General features: G+C 37.9%; 1 protein-coding gene across 1 annotated transcript in view; it reads right to left on the reverse strand.

Annotated features, from left to right (window-relative positions):
• The window catches only part of HFM1 (helicase for meiosis 1), a 126,117-nt gene that overhangs the window by 8,875 nt on the left and 92,751 nt on the right, over window positions 1–24,491 (reverse strand). Inside the window, 7 exon segments of the mRNA XM_032614876.1 lie at window positions 2,665–2,755; window positions 3,790–3,903; window positions 8,362–8,392; window positions 8,395–8,467; window positions 9,473–9,552; window positions 19,070–19,185; window positions 19,432–19,512. Coding sequence (XP_032470767.1) covers window positions 2,665–2,755; window positions 3,790–3,903; window positions 8,362–8,392; window positions 8,395–8,467; window positions 9,473–9,552; window positions 19,070–19,185; window positions 19,432–19,512 — 586 coding nt within the window.

Below are 24,491 nucleotides of genomic sequence, written 5' to 3' on the forward strand. Positions count from 1 at the left end.
TGAAAAATCTGAAAGAGAAATTAAGGAAACACTCCCATTTACCATTGCAACAAAAAGAATAAAATACCTAGGAATAAACCTACCTAAGGAGACAAAAGACCTGTATGCAGAAAACCATAAGACACTGGTGAAAGAAATTAAAGATGATACAAATAGATGGAGAGATATACCATGTTCTTGGATTGGAAGAATCAACATTGTGAAAATGACTCTACTACCCGAAGGAATCTACAGATTCAATGCAATCCATATCAAACTACAACTGGCATTTTTCACAGAACTAGAACCAAAAATTTCACAATTTGTGTGGAAACACAAAAGACCCAGAATAGCCAAAGCAATCTTGAGACAGAAAAACGGAGCTGGAGGAATCACGCTCCCTGACTTCAGACTATACTACAAAGCTAGAGTAATCAAGACAGTATGGTACTGGCACAGAAACAGAAATATAGATCAATGGAACAGGATAGAAAGCCAAGAGATAAACCCATGCACATATGGTCACCTTATCTTTGATACAGGAGGCAAGCATATACAGTGAAGAAAATACAGCCTCTTCAATAAGTGGTGCTGGGAAAACTGGAAAGCTACATGTAAAAGAATGAAATTAGAACACTCCCTAACACCATACACAAAAATAAACTCAAAATGGATTAAAGACCTAAATGTAAGGCCAGACACCATCAAAGTTTAGGGGAAAACATAGGCAGAACACTCTATGACATAAATCACAGCAAGATCCTTTTTGACCCACCTCCTAGAGAAATGGAAATAAAAACAAAAATAAACAAATGGGACCTAATGAAACTTAAAAGCTTTTGCACAGCAAAGGAAACCATAAACAACCAAAAGACAACCCTCAGAATGGGAGAAATATCTGCAAATGAAGCAACAGACAAAGGATTAATCTCCAAAATTTACAAGCAGCTCATGCAGCTCAACATTAAAAAAACAAACAACCCAATCCAAAAATGTGCAGAAGACCTAAATAGACATTTCTCCAAAGAATACATACAGATTGCCAACAGACACATAAAAGAATGTTCAACATCATTAATCATTAGAGAAATGCAAATCAAAACTACAATGAGATACCATCTCACGCCGGTCAGAATGGCCATCATCAAAAAATCTACAAACAATAAATGCTGGACAGGGTGTGCAGAAAAGGCAACCCTCTTGCATTGTTGGTGGGAATGTAAATTGATACAGCCACTATGGGGAGCAGTATGGACGTTCCTTAAAAAACTAAAAATAGAACTACCATATGACCCAGCAATCCCACTGCTGGGCATATACCCTGAGTAAACCATAATTCAGAAAGAGTCATGTACCAAAATGTTCATTGCAGCTCTGTTTACAGTAGCCAGGACATGGAGGCAACCAAAGTGTCCATCAATAGATGAACGGATAAAGAAGATGTGGCACATATATACAATGGAATATTACTCAGCCATAAAAAGGAATGAAACTGAGTTATTTGTAGTGAGGTGGATGGACCTAGAGACTGTCATACAGAGTGAAGTAAGTCAGAAAGAGAAAAACAAATACTGTATGCTAACACATATATATAGAATCTAAAAAAAAAAAAAAAAAGGTCATGAAGAACCTAGGGGTAAGATGGGAATAAAGATGCAGACCTACTAGAGAATGGACTTGAGGATATGAGGAGGGGGAATGGTAAGCTGGGACAAAGTGAGAGAGTGGCATGGACATATAGACACTACCAAACATAAAATAGATAGCTAGTGGGAAGCAGCCGCATAGCACAGGGAGGTCAGCTCAGTGCTTTGTGACCACCTAGAGGGGTGGGATAGGGAGGGTGGGAGGGACAGAGATGCAAGAGGGAAGAGATATGGGGACATATGTATATGTATAACTGATTCACTTTGCTGTAAAGCAGAAACTAGCACACCACTGTAAAGCAATTATACTCCAATAAAGATGTTAAAAAAATTTTTAAAGTTAGGAGATGTCACATAAATTTTTGATCTTAGCTTTTTTTAAAAATCAGGATATTTGACAACACTAGACTCACATTTCCTGTACAGCAACAACTGGTTGGATCAGAGTAGTGGTTATTATTCCCTTTAGATTGGACACTCTACAGTTAACCTTGGCCCATGAAATCCCAAAGGCAGTTTGAGCTTGTGACCCCTGACCTACTGGATACAGCACAGGTATCTAAATATGGCATTCATGGCCCCTCACAGACCTCAGCAATCTCAGCCTTAATTCTATGGCTACACAGACCACACTTTACTGACCCTTGAGCATGGGATGCCTTTTCAAGCCTTATCCCTTTACATGTACTCTTCTACCTGGAATGCCTTAGTCTCCTCTTTTCTACCTGTCAAACTCCTATTCAGTTTTCACATCTTATAAAAAGTGAAGATTCCTCAGCTCCAGCTCCAGAGACCATGATTCAGTAAGTCTAGCATGGGGCCCAAGAATGTGCATTTTTAATGTGCACCCCTGGGTAATTTTGATTTTGGGGTGGTATGACAACAGCACTTTGAGAAACACAGCTCTAAGATTAAGAGGCTTTAAGTTGGCTAATACCCTATTGCTTCTCTGACATCTAATGACTTTATCCCCATCTCTGCTTACATGTCAGGAGGATATAAAGTTGTAAGTGTTTGAAAATAAAGTTCTAAAACTTGCCTGTTTGACATTTCTCTTTGGAATTTGCTTTTTGATTCTTCAAAGGGTAGCTTACTTTCCCTGGTTCTTGAACTCAAAGGGTTTCCAAATCCTAGGTAAAAAGATAACATTTTGAAATAAATCGAATAGAATATCTGTATTCTATTCTAGAGTAGAACATCTCTCCAACAGATATGATCTGGTTAAGGAAGAATGAAAAATTCTTCTCAATAATCAAATTTAATGTGCATAGACAAAACAAAGGAGCAAACCTAAGAGAATAAATCTATAAACACATAGATTAGCTTATTAGTCACTATATTAAAAGGTCCCCAACCACTAGCATTTATTTATTTATTATTTTAAGCCATGTAAATGATCAAGTCGAAGTTCATTCAATATTTTCAATGGTCTGCAAGGGACTGATTTCCATCTGTCAGCCATCCTGGAAAGAGTATCTCCGTCTCCCTATCTAGTCTTATACTTACCAAGATTTTCACTTCTCTGTTTTGGTGAAATAGAGTGGATTCACCAGTAACTCAAGGCCTAGTCCCATTATTTTTGGATTGTATATGATTTAAGCACATATCTAATACAAGAGAACTAATCTTTTCCTGTTTATTTATTTATACTTGAAAAGTCACTATTTCTATTAGAAATAAAAGTTATCTTTTTGTTTTTTGCTAGCATGTGAAAAAAGAATATTTTTAAAATTGGAACACTTTTGTTTTTCACAAACATTACCAGACTACATGAGATCTTAAAATGGAGAGCAGGATAGTCTGTTTTATGAGGGAAAATTCGATAAACAATCTGAATTTGAATAGAGCCTTTAACAAGATAAGGAGCAATAGAATAGAAAAAGCTCATTTCCTATATCGTCATCATGGAATAACCTTGACCTCTGTCCCTAGGATAGGAAATGTTATTTGTGGGAGGGTCAAATTTTACTTTTGCTAAAAATTAAATCTTAACAAACTGAAACTAATTAAGCAAGCACACAAAAAAGAAAATTAGTCCCAAAAGCTTAACTGAAAAATTTCAAATAATTTCTCATAAAATTATTTCATTCTAACATATATTTCAAATACAATACACACATATATACAAAAATACATACAAATGAATATATTTCATGCTATTTACCTGATGTTTTTGTCTTCTCGGTATCAGTTGAAAAGCTAGTAACTTCTATTAAGCTTTCATCATCAAAATCATCCCAAACTTCATTTCCCAATTCAAAGTTCACATTCAAAACTTCTGAAAATGAAGAATTACTTTTAACCGCATCTGTCAAATCCTGGTTTTCAGATGCATTAAGATTTCTGTTGAACAGCATTGTTTGAGGGGCTTTCTCATTTGAAGTTGTAGAATAGGTCCGTCTAGAAAATCTGTCATGTGTATGTATAAATGAGTATAGGCACTTTTTAAACCTTAAGCATCATTATTTATTGACATATCAAACACATCTTTCAACTGCTAAACAGAGGTCTTGAGTAGTAGTGTTCTAAAGCACTGCTGAGTATTGTATTCAACAATTTTATTTACTGTATTACATGTAGTGATTGACTGCTGCACTAAATTTAATTTTCAAGGTATTCTTCTAGACAATTAATTTTCCCTCTTAATTCCTACATAAGAATAATCTTACTCCAAGTTTGGATTGTAATAGCTTCTAAAATGGGCTTCCTCCCCCATCTCTTCTCCCTACAAGCAGTTAATTTTGAGTATTGTTACGAAAATATATCGTTATTTTTCTCCTTCTAAATATCCTCAGTGTTATCCATTGTTTATAGCCTGGGTTTAGAGCCAGACTACCTGGGTGAAAATTCCACCTCTATCATTTACTAGTTGGATGATCTTAGACAAGTAATTTAAACTCTGAGCTTAGTTTTCTCCTCTGCAAAATGGGGATAATAATAGTACCTAACATGGAACTTCCCTGGTGGCATGGTGGTTAAGACTCCCCGCTCCCAATGCAGGGGGCCCGGGTTTGATCCCTGGTCCAGGAACTAGATGTCACATGCATGCCACAACTAAGAGTTCGCATGCCACAACTAAGGAGCTGGCAAGCCACAACTAAGGAGCCTGCCTGCCGCAACTAAGACCCAACACAACCAAATAAATAAATAATAGTACCTAATACATATGACTGTTATGGGGACTAAATGTCTTTACTTGTACAGTTTTCCATAGCAGTGATTATAAATATTCATAACTCGCTTCTCCAAAAAATTTTATGCATATATATGTATTATATGTAAAGGATGTATAGCACACAATTTACAAATAATGATAAAATATACAGCATGCTTAACTGTAAATTCCATATATCTAATTGATTATCACTGAACGTTTTCATTGAATTTTGCCAAACTCTTGTATCTGTATCAACCTATAGTTACAATTGATAAATGAATGTAGTTCTCACATTCATTTGTCAATTCGAGCGTTGTTTGATATTTTTGTTGACTTTAATAAAAGTAAAACAATAAAGACATATGTTGGGATTTCACTCATTCACCCATAGCCTTAAGCAATTTCCTTGCTGAATTAGATAATAATTTTCAAATGCTAGAAGAATATTCCTTCAATTGTTCTTGCTATCCACAATATAAGGGCTACAGACATGACACACTGATAAATTAAGTTTGCACTACTGTCATTTTCTCCATCACTTTCTTAGGTATAAACAATAAACAAAACAATAAGTTAGGCCCTGATTTGTAGTGTTTGCTGATTTCCATTCTATAAGTATTCCCACCATGACTGATTTCAAGCTACAAATGTGACATAACTGAATGCAAAGTTGGGAAGAAATGCACAATAGCACCCCTTTATACAGTATTTCCACCATACAGATATAAATATAGATGCAAATAATCTCAAGAATACAGATAACAGTAAAATGTAGTAGAATAATTAGGAAGTGGTTAGTTTTTAATATTTATAACCTTTGTGTTTAATATAACTTAATTGAAAGTTTATATAATTAAACTTTAATGATGCCTGATTCCCCAAAATTTAATAATCATCTCACAAGCTAGTACAAGCTTGCTCCAGTAAAATTTAAAGTGAGTTTCCTTCACTTTAAATAACCTCTATCCTTCCTTTTCTTCACTATCCAAATCCTTCTCTATCCTTCAACTGTACCTACAACTCCAGTACACATTATTCTACTTTTGTGCCTTGATACACACATACACAGTATGCTATGTCCTGAAAAGAGAAGTAGGTACAAAGTGCAGTGGAAATATAAAGAGAAGAAGACCATCTGGCTAGATGGGGACTGGCAGCTAAAGAAGGAAGAGACTTGAGCATATTTATATGCTGAAAAGAAAGAGGCCACAGGGAGAAGATACTGAAAATAAGGGCAAGAGGAGAGAGATAGCTGGTCTTCTAAAGACCCGAGGGGGCAGAATTGGAAAGATTATGATTACAGGTGGAGAGATAACTTTGAATAGAAGAAAAGATAATTCTTCTTTCAAAATAAATAGAGAGTTATGGATGGGTGCAGAAACAGAGAAATATAATAGTTCGGGGGGTGGAAAGTTGAAAGAGTTTGTATATTACAGGTTTGATTTTCAATTCTCCACTGATAACTAAAAGTCAATTTCATTTTATAGAAATGGCATTGCCTGGGAATCAAGAGATATGAAATCTATTTCTAGTCCTGCTGTTAATTAGATATGTAATTTTGGGCAAGTCATTCAATCTCTGAGTCTTGGCTTCTTTCATTGTAAAATGAGAAATTGCACAAAGGTCCCTTACAATTTAAATTTTACAATTCAACATGCTTTCTCATAATTTCTGACATTTTTTCTTCTTCTCTTTTTGCACCTGGAATACAGATGATAAAAATTGCCATGTTTTTCTTAAAACATTCTTAAGAGCAGTATTTGAATACATTTAAAGTATGTTTTGTCACCAAAGACTAATGTGGAAAAAGTATAATGAATATACTCAATTACTATTAATAACAGTACCAGATATTATGCTAAGAGCTTTATATATATTATCTCATTTAACCCTAAAATCCCTAAAATATAACCAGATGAGGGAATTGAGATGAACTGGGTAAGTATACTATGAAAGTCATACAACTACTAAATGAGCTAGGATTTGAACCTAGACAGATAATCTCTAGATCCTGTAAGTTGACTATATTATACAGCTTCTTTAAAAAAGGTGGGGGGACATTCAGTAAAAGAGGGATATAGTTATTATTGGGGTTTAAAGTATCTAGATGAGACTTTTATATCATAATACAAATCACATTTGGAATAGTGGGTGGGAAAGAAATAAAAGTAGAAAAACTATGTAAAGACAACATAAAAGTAGGGAAGGACAAACTCTGGTGTGGAGAAGGGCAGGGAATAGATCAGCCATACAAGGAATAAGTTAGAGGGCTACAGGTTGAAGAGAGATAAAAATAAGAGGATTGACACTCTTACACCTTCTATTCATGTTGTAATAATATTTTCAGGCTTTGAACAAATTGGATAAACGTTCTGATAGTCTAGGTAAGACCAGGGGATTTTTCTTGATCTGATATTGGGCCTAATGGCTGCCACGGTGTCATAAGGGGTGATGGGTACTCCAGCCCTTGCCTACCTAAGATCTTAAATTATGGCCAGAGAAAGCAATAGAGTGAAAGAATGAAGGAAAGAGTGGCAATAGAAGTCAAAACAACACACATGAAATTAATTGTTTTTAGAAAATCCCAAGTTTACCATTTCTACATACAGCCACTTGAACAAACAACTCTGTGGCCAGAATTATTTCTCACATGTTTTAACAGACTGCTATTAGTATAGTAGCATGACCCAGAGAAATGGTGCTATTAATGGCAGGACCCGGAGAAATGATGAAACAGGCCCAAAGTTGAAGAATTTATATGCATTATCTCTTTAATTTAATGACAGACACAGATAAAAAGCAAATCTACATTACAAACCAGCTATATCCCACAAACTAGGTTATAGTCTCACATATCATAGAGATTGTAAGAATCATAGGTTTAAGAACTAGAGAGATATTAAAGGTCACCCAATTTAATCCCTTAATTTTAAAGATAAGACTAACGCCCAAAGAGGTTAAATAATTTTCCCAAGGTCACACAGCTATTTTATAAAATGGACTAATTTTATAAATAAAAAATTATTTCAAATAATTCTAAAGACACATAAAAGTAATCGTTCAGCATTTTAATACTTTGCATATCCTAAGATCCCTTATATTCTCAGCTTTTCCTCATATTATCTTTTTTTTCTTTTGCGGTATGCGGGCCTCTCACTGCTGTGGCCTCTCCCGTTGCGGAGCGCAGGCTCCGGATGCGCAGGCTCAGCGGCCATGGCTCACGGGCCCAGCCGCTCCGTGGCATATGGGATCTTCCCAGACCGGGGCACGAACCCGTGTCCACTGCATCGGCAGGCGGACTCTCAACCACTGCGCCACCAGGGAAGCGCCCTCATGTTATCTTTAAATTAAAATAGTCAATGCTATGTACGAAAAGATTTTTTAGGAATCTATGATAGACACAACAAGACCATCTGAAATAACAGACCTAAGAATTTGAAACTGCTTCAATAACTGAAGAGAAAAATGTTGCCAAGTTAATAATCATAACTTTAGATTTTGGTTTTTCAATAACATTGCTTGTCATCCAAGTAGTGAGAAATCATTTTCTCTCTCAAGTCAATATCAACAGTAATTTACCTTTGTCTTGATATGCAGATGGTTCTGGTTGTTGACCTTTGTGTAGATCTCATGCTGATACCTCTGCTCCATTATAGGCAATTCGGGTATGTTTAAATATTCTGACCTTTATAAAGATAAATAAAACCATAAAATGTTAAAGAAAATATTAAAATTAATCTGACTTCGAAAACTACTGATTCATATAAATGGGAAAAAACTGGTTCAGCCACTCAACACTTCTATGATAAACTGTACTAGCCTGAGTAGTAAAGGTAAAAAAATAGGTGTTTAATGGAAGTGACAACTACTTAGGTCACTTAGTCATCTTTACATTCCCCCATTGGGTAGATTTCTGCTATTTGTGTGTAGACTTAAAAATTTATTTCTAATGCTTCTTTCAGTTAGATACAAAAGTTAGGATCTCTTCAAGTAGTGTTGGCATCTATTCTGATTGGTCAGGCGGACTGTTCTGTACTGGTTGTTAAGTATATTAAAATGTCATCCCAGCATGTAGAATGCCCTTATCTGGAAGGAAATTACATATACTGTTACCTTTTAGGTATCATAATAGGAAAAGAATGCTGAATTATCATCTAGGGCCCTCTGAATATGAGCTTTGGTTATTTCATCTATATAATAGGATAAAAATACCTTGGTTTATGAGCCAGGTTGTTGTTAAGTTCAAAAGAAAGAATGCACAAACATGCAATTTTTAAATTATAAAGTATTTTATAAATCTGAGGTATTATTAATATAGAGTGGGCCCCTAAATGGAAAATATTAGACTTTATACACCAACATGACTTCTCTTTTTAAAGTATACTCTTGTCATCTGTTAAGTTTAGAAGGCAGAGAGAGCCTGGAGGCATGACACATAGGATGGGTAGTTTTCCAGGAAAGAGCAGATTAGATCAATGTTAAAGTATCCTTATGACTGCAGAGTTCTAAATAAATTTGGGGGTGTAAAAGATAACAAACTCTCCTGATGATAATTACCTCATTATGGAACTAAAAGATTACTGTGAGTTCAAGGTAGCCAGTAACCATCTTTCTCTGAATAAATGACTATTTGGAGGAACAGAGAGTTTATGATGAATATTTACCTCAGATATTAACATTATATTTGTACCTTGATATACTGGTAAGAGAAGGTTTTGGAGTAAAACCAAACTCTTTAAGGTCCACACTTTGAGATTTATTCATCTGCATCTATTAATGAAAAATTAACAAGTTCAACTATCAATTTCATATCAATACACCTTTTAACAAATAAGCCAAACAGCAAAATTCCTGCTGATACATATAGTCCCCAAACCAATAAATTGTGAGAAACTCAAGCTAGTTTTCAACTCAAATCTCCTTCTCAGGCCCTTCTTAAATGTTGATAATTCTTCATGGTTCTTCATCACGAGGCCTTCTTCTCTTCTCACTCTCACTCATTCTCAATCATAGATCTCATTTAATCCCATGTCTTCAATTACCATCTACACATGAATGACTCTCAAATCTATAGCTCTCTGTAGATTGAGCTTAGCTCTCTTTCTTGATTTCTAGCTCAACTCTCTCCTGACTTTCAAACGGCAATTATCCAACTGTCTATAGAACATCTTTACCTAGACATCTTGTAGGCCTCTAAATTCAGTATTTCCCAAATGAACTTATCATGTCTCTACTCCTCCAAATTTGTTTCCATTTAGAGTTTCTACCCTAGTGAGGCCCACTTTTTTCCCAGTTGCTCAAGCCAGAAGGGCATCATCTTTATTCCTTCTACTTCACCCCGTATAAACAATAAGTAGCAAAGGTAGTTGTTTATACCTCTGAAAAATATCTTAAACCCAGCCACTTCTCTCCATTGCTACTGCCATTACACTAGACTAGGCCATCGTCTTGCCTGGACTACTGCAAAACCTCCCTAATGAGTCCTTATGTTCCTTTTCTATTATCCTCTAATGCATTCTCTACATTGCAATCCAGAGTGAACTTTATAAAATGCGGTCCCATCATGCCACTGATTAAAGCCCTTCAGTGATTTCCCAGTACTTTCAGGATAAAATCCAAATCCTTAAAATAGCAAAAATGTTTTCATGATCTAGCTCCTACTTCTTCAGCCTTATCTTTCTCCACCCTCCTACTTGTAAATGAACTCCAGATATAACCGTATTACTTTCAGTTTTTAAAAGATCTCTATCTCTTTCTCAGCTCTGACCACTGCATATTCTCTATAGCTGAAATACTTTTCTATCCTTTACCACCAACTCTGGTACACGACCTCTCCATGCTTGCTTATGCCCATATATCATTCAGGTCTCAATCACGTTTATTAGGAATCCTTTCCTGGCCTATCAAATGTGGAGTGAATGCACTTTCTATAAGTTCAAGTTATCTTACACTTCTGTCACGAGAATCACTCATCACACTGTATTGAAAAAAGCCTATTTACTTATTTGTATCCTTCACTCAAACTGTAAGTTTTATGAGGTCTGGGACTAAAACGGTCTTATCACTGGATCTTCTACACCTACTATAGTGCTTGGCACATTCTTGGTGCTCGATGAATATGGAAGGAAGGAAGGAAGGAAGGAAGGGAGGGAGGGAGGGAGGGATGAAGGGAGGGATGGATGATATGGAATAAGTACAAAAAAAAAGGTAGGAAAAACTTGGGACACTAAAAAATAATTGTCTCAGAAAAGGTGGTTGCCATTTCAAACTGTAAACCTCTCCATGTTTCCCAATATTCTCCTTGTTTTAGCCTCATGACTGAGAATCTTCTTTCTTATAAAAGACCTAGAGAGGAGACCTTCAGGATGGCGGAAGAGTAAGACTTGGAGATCACCTTCCCCCCCACAAATACAACAGAAATACACCTACATGTGGAACAACCCCCACAGAACCACCTACTGAACGTTGGCAGAAGACCTCAAACTTCCCAAAAGGCAAGAACTCACCACGTACCTGGGTGGGGCAAAAGAAAAAAGAAAAAACAGAGACAAAAGAATAGGGACAGGACCTGCACCAGCGGGAGGGAGCTGTGAAGGAGGAAAAGTTTCCACACAGTAGGAAGCCCCTTCACTGCTGGAGACTGGGGTGGTGGTGGTGTGGGAGCTTTGGGGCCACCGGAGGAAAGCGCAGCCACAGGGGTGCGGAGGGCAAAGCGGAGAGATTCCCGCACAGAGGATCGGTGCTGACCGGCACTCACCAACCCGAGAGGCTTGTCTGCTCACCCGCCGGGGTGGGCGGGGCTGCGAGCTGAGGCTCGGGTTCAGTCGGAGCGCAGGGAGAGGGCTGGGTTGGCTGCATGAACACAGCCTGAAGGGGGCTAGTGCACCACAGCTAGCCAGGAGGGAGACCGGGAAGAAGTCTGGACCTGCCTAAGAGGCAAGGGTACATTGTTTCAGGGTGCACAAGGAGAGGGGATTCAGAACACCGCCTAAACAAGCTCCAGAGATGGGCACGAGCTGCGGCTATTAGTGCAGACAACAGAGACGGGCATAAAATGCTAAAGGCTGCTGCTGCTGCAGCAACCAGGAAGCCTGTGTGCAAGCACAGGTCACTACCCACACCTCCCCTCTGGGAGCCAGTGCAGGCCCGCCACTGCCAGGGTCCCGTGATCCAGGGACAACTTTCCCGGGAGAATGCATGGCGTGCCTCAGGCTGTTGCAACGTCACACTGGCTTCTGCCACTGCAGGCTCGCCCCGCATTCCGTACCCCTCCCTCCCCACCGCCTGAGTGAGCCAGAGCCCCCGAATCAGCTGCTCCTTTTATCCCGTCCTGTATCAGTGAAGAACAGACGCCCTCAGGCTACCCTTACGCAGAGGTGGGGGCCAAATCCAAAGATGAACCCTGGGAGCTGTGCGAACAAAGAAGAGAAAGGGAAATCTCTCCCAGCAGCCTCAGGAGCAGCGGATTAAATCTCCACAATCAACTTGAGGTACCCTGCATCTGTGGAATACCTGAATACACAACGAATCATCCCAAAATTGAGGCCGTGGACTTTGGAAGCAAAGATATATATAATTTTTCCTTTTTCTCTTTTTGTGAGTGTGTACGTGTATGCTTCTTTGTGTGATTTTGTCTGTATAGCTTTGCTTTCACATTTGTCTTAGGGTTCTGCCTGTCTGGTTTTTTTTGGTTTGTTTTTCTTTTTTAGTATAGTTTCTAGTGCTTGTTATCATTGGTGGATTTTTTTCTTGGTTTGGTTGCTCTCCTCTTTCTTTCTTTCTGTTTTTTCTTTTTCTATTACTTTAATTTTTTTAATTTTAATAATTATTTTTTATTTTAATAACTTAATTTATTTTATTTTCTTTCTTTCTTTATTCTCCCTTTTCTTCTGAGCTGTGTGGCTGAGAGGGTCTTGGTGCTCTTGGCCGGGTGTCAGCCTGTGCCTCTGAGGTGGGAGAGCTGAGTTCAGGACATTGGTCCACCAGAGACCTCTCGGCTCCACGTAATATCTAATGGCAAAAGCTCTTCCAGAGATCTACATCTCAACGCTAAAGCCCAGCTCCACTCAACGACAAGCAAGCTACAGTGCTGGACACCCTATGCCAAACAACTAGCAAGACAGGAACACAACACAACCCATTAGCAGAGAGGCTGCCTAAAATCATAATAAGGTCACAGCCACACCAACAGACACGGTCCTACCCACCAGAAAGACAGTATCCAGCCTCATCCACCAGAACACAAGCACTAGTCCCCTCCACCAGGAAGCCAAAACAACCCACTGAACCAAGCAGACACTGGGGGCAGACACCAAAAACAATAGGAACTACAAACCTGCAGCCTGTGAGAAGGAGACCCCAAACACAGTAAGTTAAGTAAAATGAGAAGACAGAGAAACACACAGCAGATGAAGTAGCAAGGTAAAACCCCACCATACCAAACAAATGAAGAGGAAATAGGCAGTCTGCATGAAAAAGAACTCAGAGTAATGATACTAAAGATGATCCAAAATCCTGGAAATAGAATGGAGAAAATACAAGACACATTTAACAAGGACCTGGAAGAACTAAAGAGCAAACAAACAAGATGAACAACAATAAATGAAATTTAAAATTCTCTAGAAGGAATCAATAGCAAAAAAAAATGAGGCAGAAGAACAGATAAGTGACCTGGAAGATAAAATAGTGGAAATAACTACCACAGAAGAGAATAAAGAAATAAGATGTAAGGACAGTCTCAAAGACCTCTGGGACAACATTAAACACACCAACATTCGAATTATAGGGGTCCCAGAAGAAGAAGAGAAATAGAAAGGGACTGAGAAAATATTTGAAGAGATTATAGTTGAAAACTTCCCTAATATGGGAAAGGAAATAGTCAGTCAAGTCCAGGAAGCACAGACAGTCACATACAGATAAATCCAAGGAGAAACACGCCAAGACACATATTAATCAAACTATCAGAAATTAAATACAAAGAAAAAATATTAAAAGCAGCAAGGGAAAAACAATATACAAGCGAATCCCTATAAGGTTAACAGCTGATCTTTCAGCAAAAACTCTGCAAGCCAGAAGGGAGTGGCAAGACATATTTAAAGTGATGAAAGGGAAAAATCTACAACAAAGATTACTCTACCCAGCAAGGATCTCATTCAGCTTCATCAGAGAAATTAAAACCTTTACAGACAAGCAAAAGCTGAGAGAATTCAGCACCACCAAACCAGCTTTACAACAAATGCTAAAGGAACTTGTCTAGGCAGGAAACACAAGAGAAGGAAAAGACATACAATAACAAACCCAAAACAATTAAGAAAATGAAATAGGAACACACATATCGATAATTACCTTAAATGTAAATGGATTCAATGCTTAAACCAAAAGACATACACTGACTGAATGGATACAAAAATGAGACCTACATATATGCTGTCTACAAGACACCCACTTCAGACCTAGGAACACATACAGACTGAAAGTGAGGGGATGGAAAAAGATATTCCATACAAATGGAAATCAAAAGAAAGCTGGAGTAGCAATTCTCATATCAGACAAAATAGACTTGAAAATAAAGACTATTACAAGAGACAAAGAAGGACACTACATAATGATCAAGGGATCAATCCAAGAAGAAGATATAACAATTGTAAATATTTATGCACCCAACATAGGAGCACCTCAATACATAAGGCAAATGGTGACAGTCATAAAAGGGGAAATCGACAGTAACACAATCATAGTAGGGGACTTTAACATCCCACTTTCACCAATGGACAGATCATCCAAAATGAAAATAAATAAGGAAACACAAGCTTTAAATGATACGTTAAACAGGATGGACTAAATTGATATTTATAGGACATTCCATCCAAAAACAACAGAATACACTTTCTTCTCAAATGCTCATGGAATATTCTCCAGGATAGATCATATCTTGGGTCACAAATCAAGCCTTAATAAAGTTAAGAAAATTGAAATCATATCAAGTATCTTTTCTGACCACACAAAGCTATGAGACTAGATATCAATTACAGGAAAAAAAAAGGGAAAAAATACAAACACATGGAGGCAAAACAATACACTACTTAATAACCAAGAGATCACTGAAGAAATCAAAGAGGAAATCAGAAAATACCTAGAAACAATGACAATGGAAAACACAACACCCAAAACCTATGGGATGCAGCAAAAGCAGTTCTAAGAGGGAAGTTTAGATCAATACAATCTTACCTCAAGAAACAAGAAACATCTCAAATACAACCTAATCTTACATCTAAAGCAATTAGAGAAAGAAGAACAAAAGAACCTCAAAGTTTGCAGAAGGAAGGAAATTATGAAGATCAGATCAGAAATAAATGAAAAAAGAAATGAAGGAAACAATATCAAAGATCATAAAACTAAAAGCTGGTTCTTTGAGAGAGATAAACAAAATTGATAAATTGATAAACCATCAAGAAAAAAAGGGAGAAGACTCAAATCAATAGAATCAGAAATGAAAAAGGAGAAGTAACAACTGACACTGCAGAAATACAAAGGTTCATGAGAGATTACTACAAGCAACTATATGCCAATAAAATGGACAACCTGGAGAAATGGACAAATTCTTAGAAAAGCACAACCTTCCGAGACTGACCCAGGAAGAAACAGAAATATAAACAGATGAATCACAAGCACTGAAATTGAGACTGTGATTAAAACTCTTCCAACAAACAAAAGCCCAGGACCAGATGGCTTCACAGAAGAAATTCTATCAAACATTTAGAGAACAGCTAACACCTATCCTTCTCAAACTCTTCCAAAATATAGCAGAGGAAGGAACACTCCCAAACGCATTCTATGAGGCCACCATCACCCTGATACCAAAACCAGACAAAGATGTCACAAAGAAAGAAAACTACAGGCCAATATCACTGATGACCATAGATGCAAAACCCCTCAACAAAATACTAGCAAAGAGAATCCAAGAGTACATTAAAAGGATCATACACCAGGATCAAGTGGGGTTTATCCCAGGAATGCAAGGATTCTTCAATATATGCAAATCAATCAACGTGATACACCATATTAACAATTGAAGGAGAAAAAACCATAGGATCATCTCAATAGATGCAGAAAAAGCTTTTTTTTTTTTTCAGTATGCGGGCCTCTCGCTGCTGTGGCGTCTCCCATTGCAGAGCACACGCCCTGGACGTGCAGGCTCAACAGCCATGGCTCACGGGCCCAGCTGCTCCGTGGCATGTGGGATCTTCCCAGACCGGGACACAAACCTGTGTCCCCTGCATTGGCAGGTGGACTCTCAACCACTTGCACCACCAGGGAAGCCCCAGAAAAAGCTTTTGACAAAATTCAACACCCATTTATGACAAAAACCCTCGAGAAAGTAGGCATAGAGGGAACTTACCTCAACATAATAAAGGCCATATATGACAAACTCACAGCCAACATCATTCTCAATTGTGAAAAACTGATACCATTTCCACTAAGATCAGGAACAAGACAAGGTTGTCCACTCTCACCACTATTATTCAACATAGTTTTGGAAGTTTTAGTGACAGCAATCAGAGAAGAAAAAGAAATAAAAGGAATCTAAATTGGAAAGAAGAAGTAAAGCTGTCACTGTTTGCTGATGACATGATACTATACATAGAGAATCCTAAAGACTCTACCACAAAACTACTAGAGCTAATCAATGAAATTGGTAAAGTTGCCAGGTACAAAATTAATGTACAGAAATCTCTTGCCTTCCTATACACTAATGAAAAAATCTGAAAGGGAAATTAAGGAAACACTTCCATTTACCATTGTAACAAAAGAATAAAATACCTAGGAATAAACCTACCAAAGGAGACATGGACCTGTATGAAGAAAACTATAAGACACTGATGAAAGAAATTAAAGATGTTACAAACAGAAGGAGAGATATACTATGTTCTGGGATTGGAAGAATCAACATTGTGAAAATTACTATACTACCCAAAGCAATCTACAGATTCAGTGCAATCCCTATCAAACTATCAATGCCATTTCTCACAGAACTAGAACCAAAAATTTCACAATTTGTATGGAAACACAAAAGACCCTGATAGCCAAAGCAATCCTGAGAAATAAAATGGCGCTGGAGGAATCAGGCTCCCTGACTTCAGACTATACTTCACAGCTACAGTAATCAAGACAATATGGTACTGGCACAAAAACAGAAATATAGATCAATGGAACAGGATACAAAGCCCAGAGATAAACCCATGCACATATGGTCACCTTATTTTTGATACAGGAGGCAAGAATATACAATGGAGAAAATACAGCCTCTTCAATAAGTGGTGCTGGGAAAACTGGACAGCTACATGTAAAAGAATGAAATTAGAACACTCCCTAACACCATACACAAAAATAAACTCAAAATGGATTAAAGACCTAAATGTAAGGCCAGACACTATAAAACTCTTAGAGGAAAACATAGGCAGAACACTCTATGACATAAATCACAGCAAGATCCTTTTTGACCCACCTCCTAGAGAAATGGAAATAAAAACAAAAATAAACAAATGGGACCTAATGAAACTTAAATGCTTTTGCACATCAAAGGAAACCATAAACAAGATGAAAAAACAACCCTCAGCATGGGAGAAAATATTTGCAAATGAAGCAACTGACAAAGGATTAATCTCCAAAATTTACAAGCAGCTCATGCAACTCAATATCAAAAAAACAAACAACCCAATCCCCAAATGGGCAGAAGACCTAAATAGACATTTCTCCAAAGAAGATAAACAGATTGCCAACAAACACATGAAAGGATGCTCCACATCACTAATCATTAGAGAAATGCAAATCAAAAGTACAACGAGGTATCACCTCACACCAGTAAGAATGGCCATCATCAAAAAATCTACAAACAATAAATGCTGGAGAGGGTGTGGAGAAAAGGGATCCCTCTTGCACTGTTGGAGGGAATGTAAATTGATACAGCCACTATGTAGAACAGTATGGAGGTTCCTTAAAAGACTAATAATAGAACTACCATGTGACCCAGCAATCCCACTACTTGGCATTGCATATACCCTGAGAAAACCATCATTCAAAAAGAGTCATGTACCACAATGTTCACTGCAGCTCTATTTACAATAGCCAGGACATGGAAGCAACCTAAGTGGCCACTGACAGATGAATGGATAAAGAAGACATGGCTCATATACACAATGGAATATTACTCAGCCATAAAAAGAAATGAAATTGAGTTACTTGTAGTGAGGTGGTTGGACGTAGCGTCTGCCATACAGAGTGAAGTAAGTCAGAAAGAGAAAAACAAATACTGTATGCTAACACATATATATGGAATCTAAAAAAAACAAAGAAAAAAAATGGTTATGAAAAACCTAGGGGCAGGACAGGAATAAAGATGCAGATGTGGAGAATGGACTTGAGGACACGGGGAGGGGGAAGGGTAAGCTGGGTCGAAGTGAGAGAGTGGCAGGGACTTATATACACTACCAAATGTAAAATAGATAGTTAGTGGAAAGCAGCCGCATAGTACAGGGAGATCAGCTCAGTGCTTTGTGACTACCTAGGGTTTGGGATAGGGAGGGTGGGAGGGAGACTCAAGAAGGAGGAGATATGGGGATATATGTACATGTATAGCTGATTCAGTTTGTTATAAAGCAGAAACTAACACACCATTGTAAAGCAATTATACTCTAATAAAGATGTTAAAAAAAAAAAAAAGACCTAGAAAAGAATCAGGCACTCCGCCATTTTCTTCGCTCTGTTTTGTGGCCTGATCAATTATTTTGCCCTGGATATGATGACTTAGGCTTAGAGTAAGTCTGCTAGTGACTATCCTATCAACCAGTGGGGACTCCCATTTCTTCACCACTTGAAAGGGAGACTCTTGCTCAGTACTCATCTATGTGCGTCAATCAAAATCAACTTCAGACTTTCCAGCGCAGTCCACCACAGATGGAGCCACAAAAGGGCAAGAGTTTCTAGTTTCAATTGCTGAACCAAAGCAAGCTACATATCCCTCTTCTCTGGTTTAAAAAAAAAAAGAGGCTAATGAAGCAAAGGGATGCATAACTATGCCCCTATGCACCAAAAGTGGATTTATAGATTAATTATTAAAAACTATAGTATCTTTTCCTATAGAAACAGTATTATGAATAATAGTCATTTTCCTACTCAAGCCTTTATGTAACTCTAAAGTACTCTGTGGATACCTACCTGATACCCAGAAAAAAGGGATATTCATATACATTTAATTACAGAACAAGGGATAAATGTTATTAAAACTAACCTTTAGACGTTTCACTGGAGGAAGAGATGAAACAGCATTTCTGTTTCTTAAATCAGATAAATATGAAGAAACTGTTGACTCTTTCATTTCTGACTTCTGTGCAACTCCATTTTTACCTATGAGAAGAAATTCTAGATTGTTTAAGTTAAACTTTATGTATTGTTCATATAAAGTCAAATTTCTTCAAAATTCTAATCTAATATTTATTTTTTAAAAATGTTAACCACAAAAGAAAGAAAATTATTTGAGTTATAAGCTGCATAATATAAATATCATACATGGATAATTAGGATATTATTACTATTCTTCAATGACCTTTCAATTTTTAAAAACCTGAAATAAACTTGTTTTATGGAACTCACAGCAGTCGTGTCCACATGTATGTTTATTTTTACAGTGATGTTTACATTCTCGGTTCCCAGGTTTTTTGCAGGCAGTCATTCCTAAATTAATATAAGAAAAGAAAGCCTCTTTTTCACTACATCTATTAATGTGACTAATTATAATTAATTTTTATACAGCTCTGTCCTTTCTGGCAGTACAAAAAGATTATGATTTTCACACTCCCTCAAAAGTTAACCCCTTAATATGTATTTTTAAAAGATATTCTGATAACAATCAGTCCCTGCCCACTATGAGGCCCATCCCAGCTTTTCACAAGGAGCACTGAGTCACCTATAAGCTTCTCTTAACCTCCCTGATATAAATAGAACCAAATATCACTGAACATCAGTTAACTCCTGCTGAATGAGATAAGAATGAGGGTGGAGTTTTGAAACTTTTTTTTCTACTTTATACTTAAGCCTGAAGAACCCGGAAAGAAGGAAACCTCATGGCATTTTGATGGTACCACTGACAGCAGCTAGTAGATAGGACACCATGCATATTTAATAAATGTTAGAAATAAGTGCTTTAGGGATAGAAACAAATTTGCTATATGAATTCATAGAAAGGAGAGATTGCTTCCAGCTTGACCTCTAAGCTAGAATTAATATATCGAAATATATAATCTATTCTTCATTTATTATATTTAAGTAGGTTTTTTCTTGATTTTAACTCTCCGAGTAACATGGGAGAAGGGAGAGACATTTGAAGTGGCCCTTGAAGGACAGACAGGATCTGGACATGAGAAGGGGACCAGAGGAAGATGTTCCAGATAGACAGCATAATATCCAAAGGCAACCAACCACAGACTATAGAAACACATCAGTTTATTTTTGCTGGAGCACAGATTTTAAATTAGAAATGTTGGAGGTAGTGAAGAGATCTGAAAACTTTTGTAATCTTTCTCGGTCCTTTACTCTTCATTTTCAGTGTGTTGCTCAATCAACTTTTTCAAGGCATGGCACATCTGAACAATGATAATATATGTATAGCACCCAGGGGTAAATGAATAAGGCTGCTCACCATATGAGGCAACTGGTTAGATGCCTTGGGGGCTGAGCAGATCAATGTACTGGGTACTGAAAAAGTAATAAAATAACCCTGGCAGCTGGTAGCTGACAGCTGAACCATAGTGTTCCCAACTGAACATAAACAATTTCGGCAGAATATAAACAATAATCAGATAAGGCCACTCTATGATCATAGTAGAAGACAGATATAAGACTAGTGTGTAATTATTTCTGAAAGTAGAGACAAGGACGCTGAAGAACCACAAGAATAACTAAACATCTCCCTCTTCTGGCTAACACAAATGACTACTATTTTTTTAATTCTCCCATCTCCAAGATAAGATATACCAAAATATCCAATATCCCACTTGCTGATAGCACCCAATCTAGAACTGATCTCTGCTTCTCCCAAACCCTTCTAAGAATCACCTGGAACAAGCTGAACTCCTATAATAGGCTCCTCGCAATTCCCTGAGATGACCCACAGTTCTGCAGGTGCTGTGCTCTCCTTTGCTGCAGCAAATTAAAAAATACCTAACTTTCCTCAAATATAGGTATGCTCCTAGTGATCCTTGTCTGAAAGGTTTCAACGTTATACTTTACAAGGTATGTCACGGCTTACTGGTTGAGAAGTTTTGCCCCAGTTCGTGATCTCTGTTTTCCTTGAATCCAGTCCTACCATGCTACAATTTATCTATATGCTGTTGTTTAATTAATCCTCCCAAAATTCAACTCTGATCAGATAATTTGCCCACTTAGAAACGTTAGTTACTTCCTGCTGCCAACAAAATTAATTCCACATTTAAGGTCCTCTACAATGTAATTCTAGCCTCCCTTCTAGCACCCATATTAACCCTACATCCAAAAACATACATTCACTTGCCATTAGTGTTCAAATAGTCCCAAGCCTTTCTATGATTGTACCTTTGATATTACCTCTTGTCTTAGAAGACCCTTCTTTGTCTACCAAAAGCCTATCTATCTGCTTTCACGACCAACTCAAATGGCACCTCTATCATGGAGATCTATACTGATCACCTAAATTGGAAGTGATTTCTCTCTCCTTCAAGCCCTTATGGCATTTTCTTTGCCCCTCTCACCTACTGTATGCTGCTTTATATTTAATGTATTTACATGAAAAACACAGTGGTGAAGTACAGGGCACCCTAAACTAGAGTAAGAAAACATGAGTTCTAATATGGATTGTTCTCTGTTAAAAACAACAACAACAGCAGGGATTAAAAATAATACTACCTGTTTTGGACTTTCCTGGTGGTGCAGTGGTTAAGAATCCGCCTGCCAAAGCAGGGGACACGGGTTCGAGCCCTGGGCTGGGAAGATCCCACATGCCGCGGAGCAGCTAAGCCCGTGCACCACAACTACTGAGCCCATGTGCTGCAACTACTGAAGCCTGTGCACCTAGAGCCCGTGCTCCACAACAAGAGAAGCCACTGCAATGAGAAGCCCGTGCACCACAACAAAGAGTAGCCTCCGCTCACCCCAACTAGAGAAAGCCCGCACGCAGCAATGAAGACCCAAAGCAGCCAAAAATAAATAAATAAATTTATTTAAAAAAATAATACTACCTGTTTTGTTACCTCACAGAGGTAAAAAGATAAAATGAAATTACGTATGTGATAGCATTTTAAAATTAAGTAATAAACTAATACATTAGTGTATGTATTATCTCTATTATTACATTAATTAAAGATTATACAAGTAAATATAAAATTGTTCTGAGTGCTATGAAGGAGAGGGGCACAATGCTACATAACAGGGGGAATGGTCCTGGTCAGGAATGTCTTGGAAGACTTTCCTAATGAAGTGGTAATTGGACTGAGGACTGAAAAAAGAATGGCATTAACAAGGCAAAGGGTAGGAGAAAGAAAGGGATAGCATATGAAGAAGCTTTCAAGAGAAAGCTTTTTTTCAAGAAAAAGCTCAAAAACAAGAGAAAGCATGACACGTGGAGAAATTAAAAGAAGGTCAATGTGGCTGATGCTCAAAAAATGAGAGTGCATGAGATGAGACTACAGTGGTAGTAAGATCAGCCTATATTCCTAGGGAAACAGCTCCACCATGGCACCCTGGTGATTGCATGTCTCCACCTAGGCAAGACTCAGTTAGTTACAGAATGCCCTCTGATCCTCCCTGGGACATGTCAAGATAGCCAGTCTTGTGAGGAACTGTTAAAGGCTATTTCTCATCTGCCTCCTTAGCTTGCAGGAGGCTGCCTATCCTGCATAAGGCTGTCATGAGGCAGTTTCTCATCTGTCTCCTGGTTCTAGTAAGGCATAGGACTTTCCACCTTGACCCTTTCAGGTACAGCTGTAGGCTATAAAGTTGCTTAGCTGCAGCCTAGAGTTGACTCCTCAAAAACAAAGCAACCCATCATTCTCATCTGGTCCCTCCAGTTCAGTGTCATTCTCTGGGATTATGGATGCATGCAACTGATACCATGCTGATCATGTTTTGCTGTCTGCGTAAGTAGTAAACTATCTAAATATATTTGGGTCGCTTGTGTCTTTACCAGTCAATCCTATGGAGGTGAGGCAAGACTACATAGCAGCTGGCACCCCACTGCTACTTAGGAACTGATTGACTTAGTGTTAGTATGGAATCTTGTAGTGGATGTTAATGATGTGGATCTTTTATTCTAGGAGCTATGGGGAGCCACTGAAGTGTTTTAACCAAAGAAGGGACATAACTGAATTTGCATTTTGAAAAAAGCAATCTGTGGAGTGTAGTATGGAGCACAGATTTGAGAGAGGACAGAGTAGATGCAAGAAAACTAGTTAAGGGCTTCCCTGGTGGCGCAGTTGTTGAGAGTCCACTTGCCGATGCAGGGGACACGGATTCGTGCCCCTTCCTGGAAGATCCCACGTGCCGCGGAGCGGCTGGGCCCGTGAGCCCTGGCCGCTGAGCCTGCGCGTCCGCAGCCTGTGCTCCGCAACGGGAGAGGCCACAACAGTGAGAGGTCCGTGTACCGCAAAAAAAAAGAAAAAGAAAACTAGTTAAGAGGCTACTGTAGGAGAACGGATTTGAGAGAGGACGGAGCAGATAAAAGAAAATTACAGTAACAGTCTAGAGTGGTAGTATTAGTAGATTCAAAGAGAATGGACTAATTCGAGAGACACATAGAAGGTAAAAATATTTTTAATGCAGAATCAAGTGGAGTGCTTTTCTTTCTTGAGCAACATATTATTTTCCCTGAAGTTTTACTGACTTTTAGTCTAGCAATATCTACCTAAAGTTTTTTTAGTTCATTCAATATTTCAAAGATAAAGGCAACTATATGAAAACACCTCACCCATTTACTCCCCCAATATATATCTCCTTTCTTGAGCCCTCCATCTTCCTCCCAATGCAATCTAGGCCTGTGCTATAGTTGTCATCCTGGAACTTCCTTTCATTAAGCTTCTGGGCTGAATCCACTATTGCTGGATTCTTTGACTTTTTCTTTATTGGTTAACTGCTTTGTTTGATTGTGCTCATCCTAGAACAACTGCCTGAGAAAGGATGTATGAGAGTTAAACTTTCTGAATCCTTGAATGTATTAAGATGTCTTTATTTTACTTTCACACGTAATTAATAGTTTTCCTGGGTATAGAACACGGGGTTGGAAATCATTTTCCCCCTGGATTTTTAAGTCCACTGTCTTCTACCATCCAGTGTTGCTGATAAAAACATTAAAACTGCTTCAATTTTTGTTCCTTGGAAACATTTATGATTTTCTCTCTATCCATGATGTTCTGAAACGTTGCTTCCTTTGTAGATCTTCTTTCATTCATCCTAACCAGCACTAAGTAAGCCTTTTTGATGCATAGATATATGTCTCACTTTAAGTCTAGTGAATCTTCTCAAATTATTTATTCTGATTTGTTTGTTCTGTCTTTCTGAAACTTTTATTAGTCGGGTATCAGACTCCAGATTGCCCTCTTGTCTCATGTTTTCTGTCTCCTTGTCTTTTTGCTTTCATTCAGATTATACTGATTTTATTTTCTGGCTCTCCAGCTAAGCTGTTTTGT

The sequence above is a fragment of the Phocoena sinus genome, chromosome 1, assembly GCF_008692025.1.
Source record: "Phocoena sinus isolate mPhoSin1 chromosome 1, mPhoSin1.pri, whole genome shotgun sequence".
NCBI classification, from domain to species: domain Eukaryota; kingdom Metazoa; phylum Chordata; class Mammalia; order Artiodactyla; family Phocoenidae; genus Phocoena; species Phocoena sinus.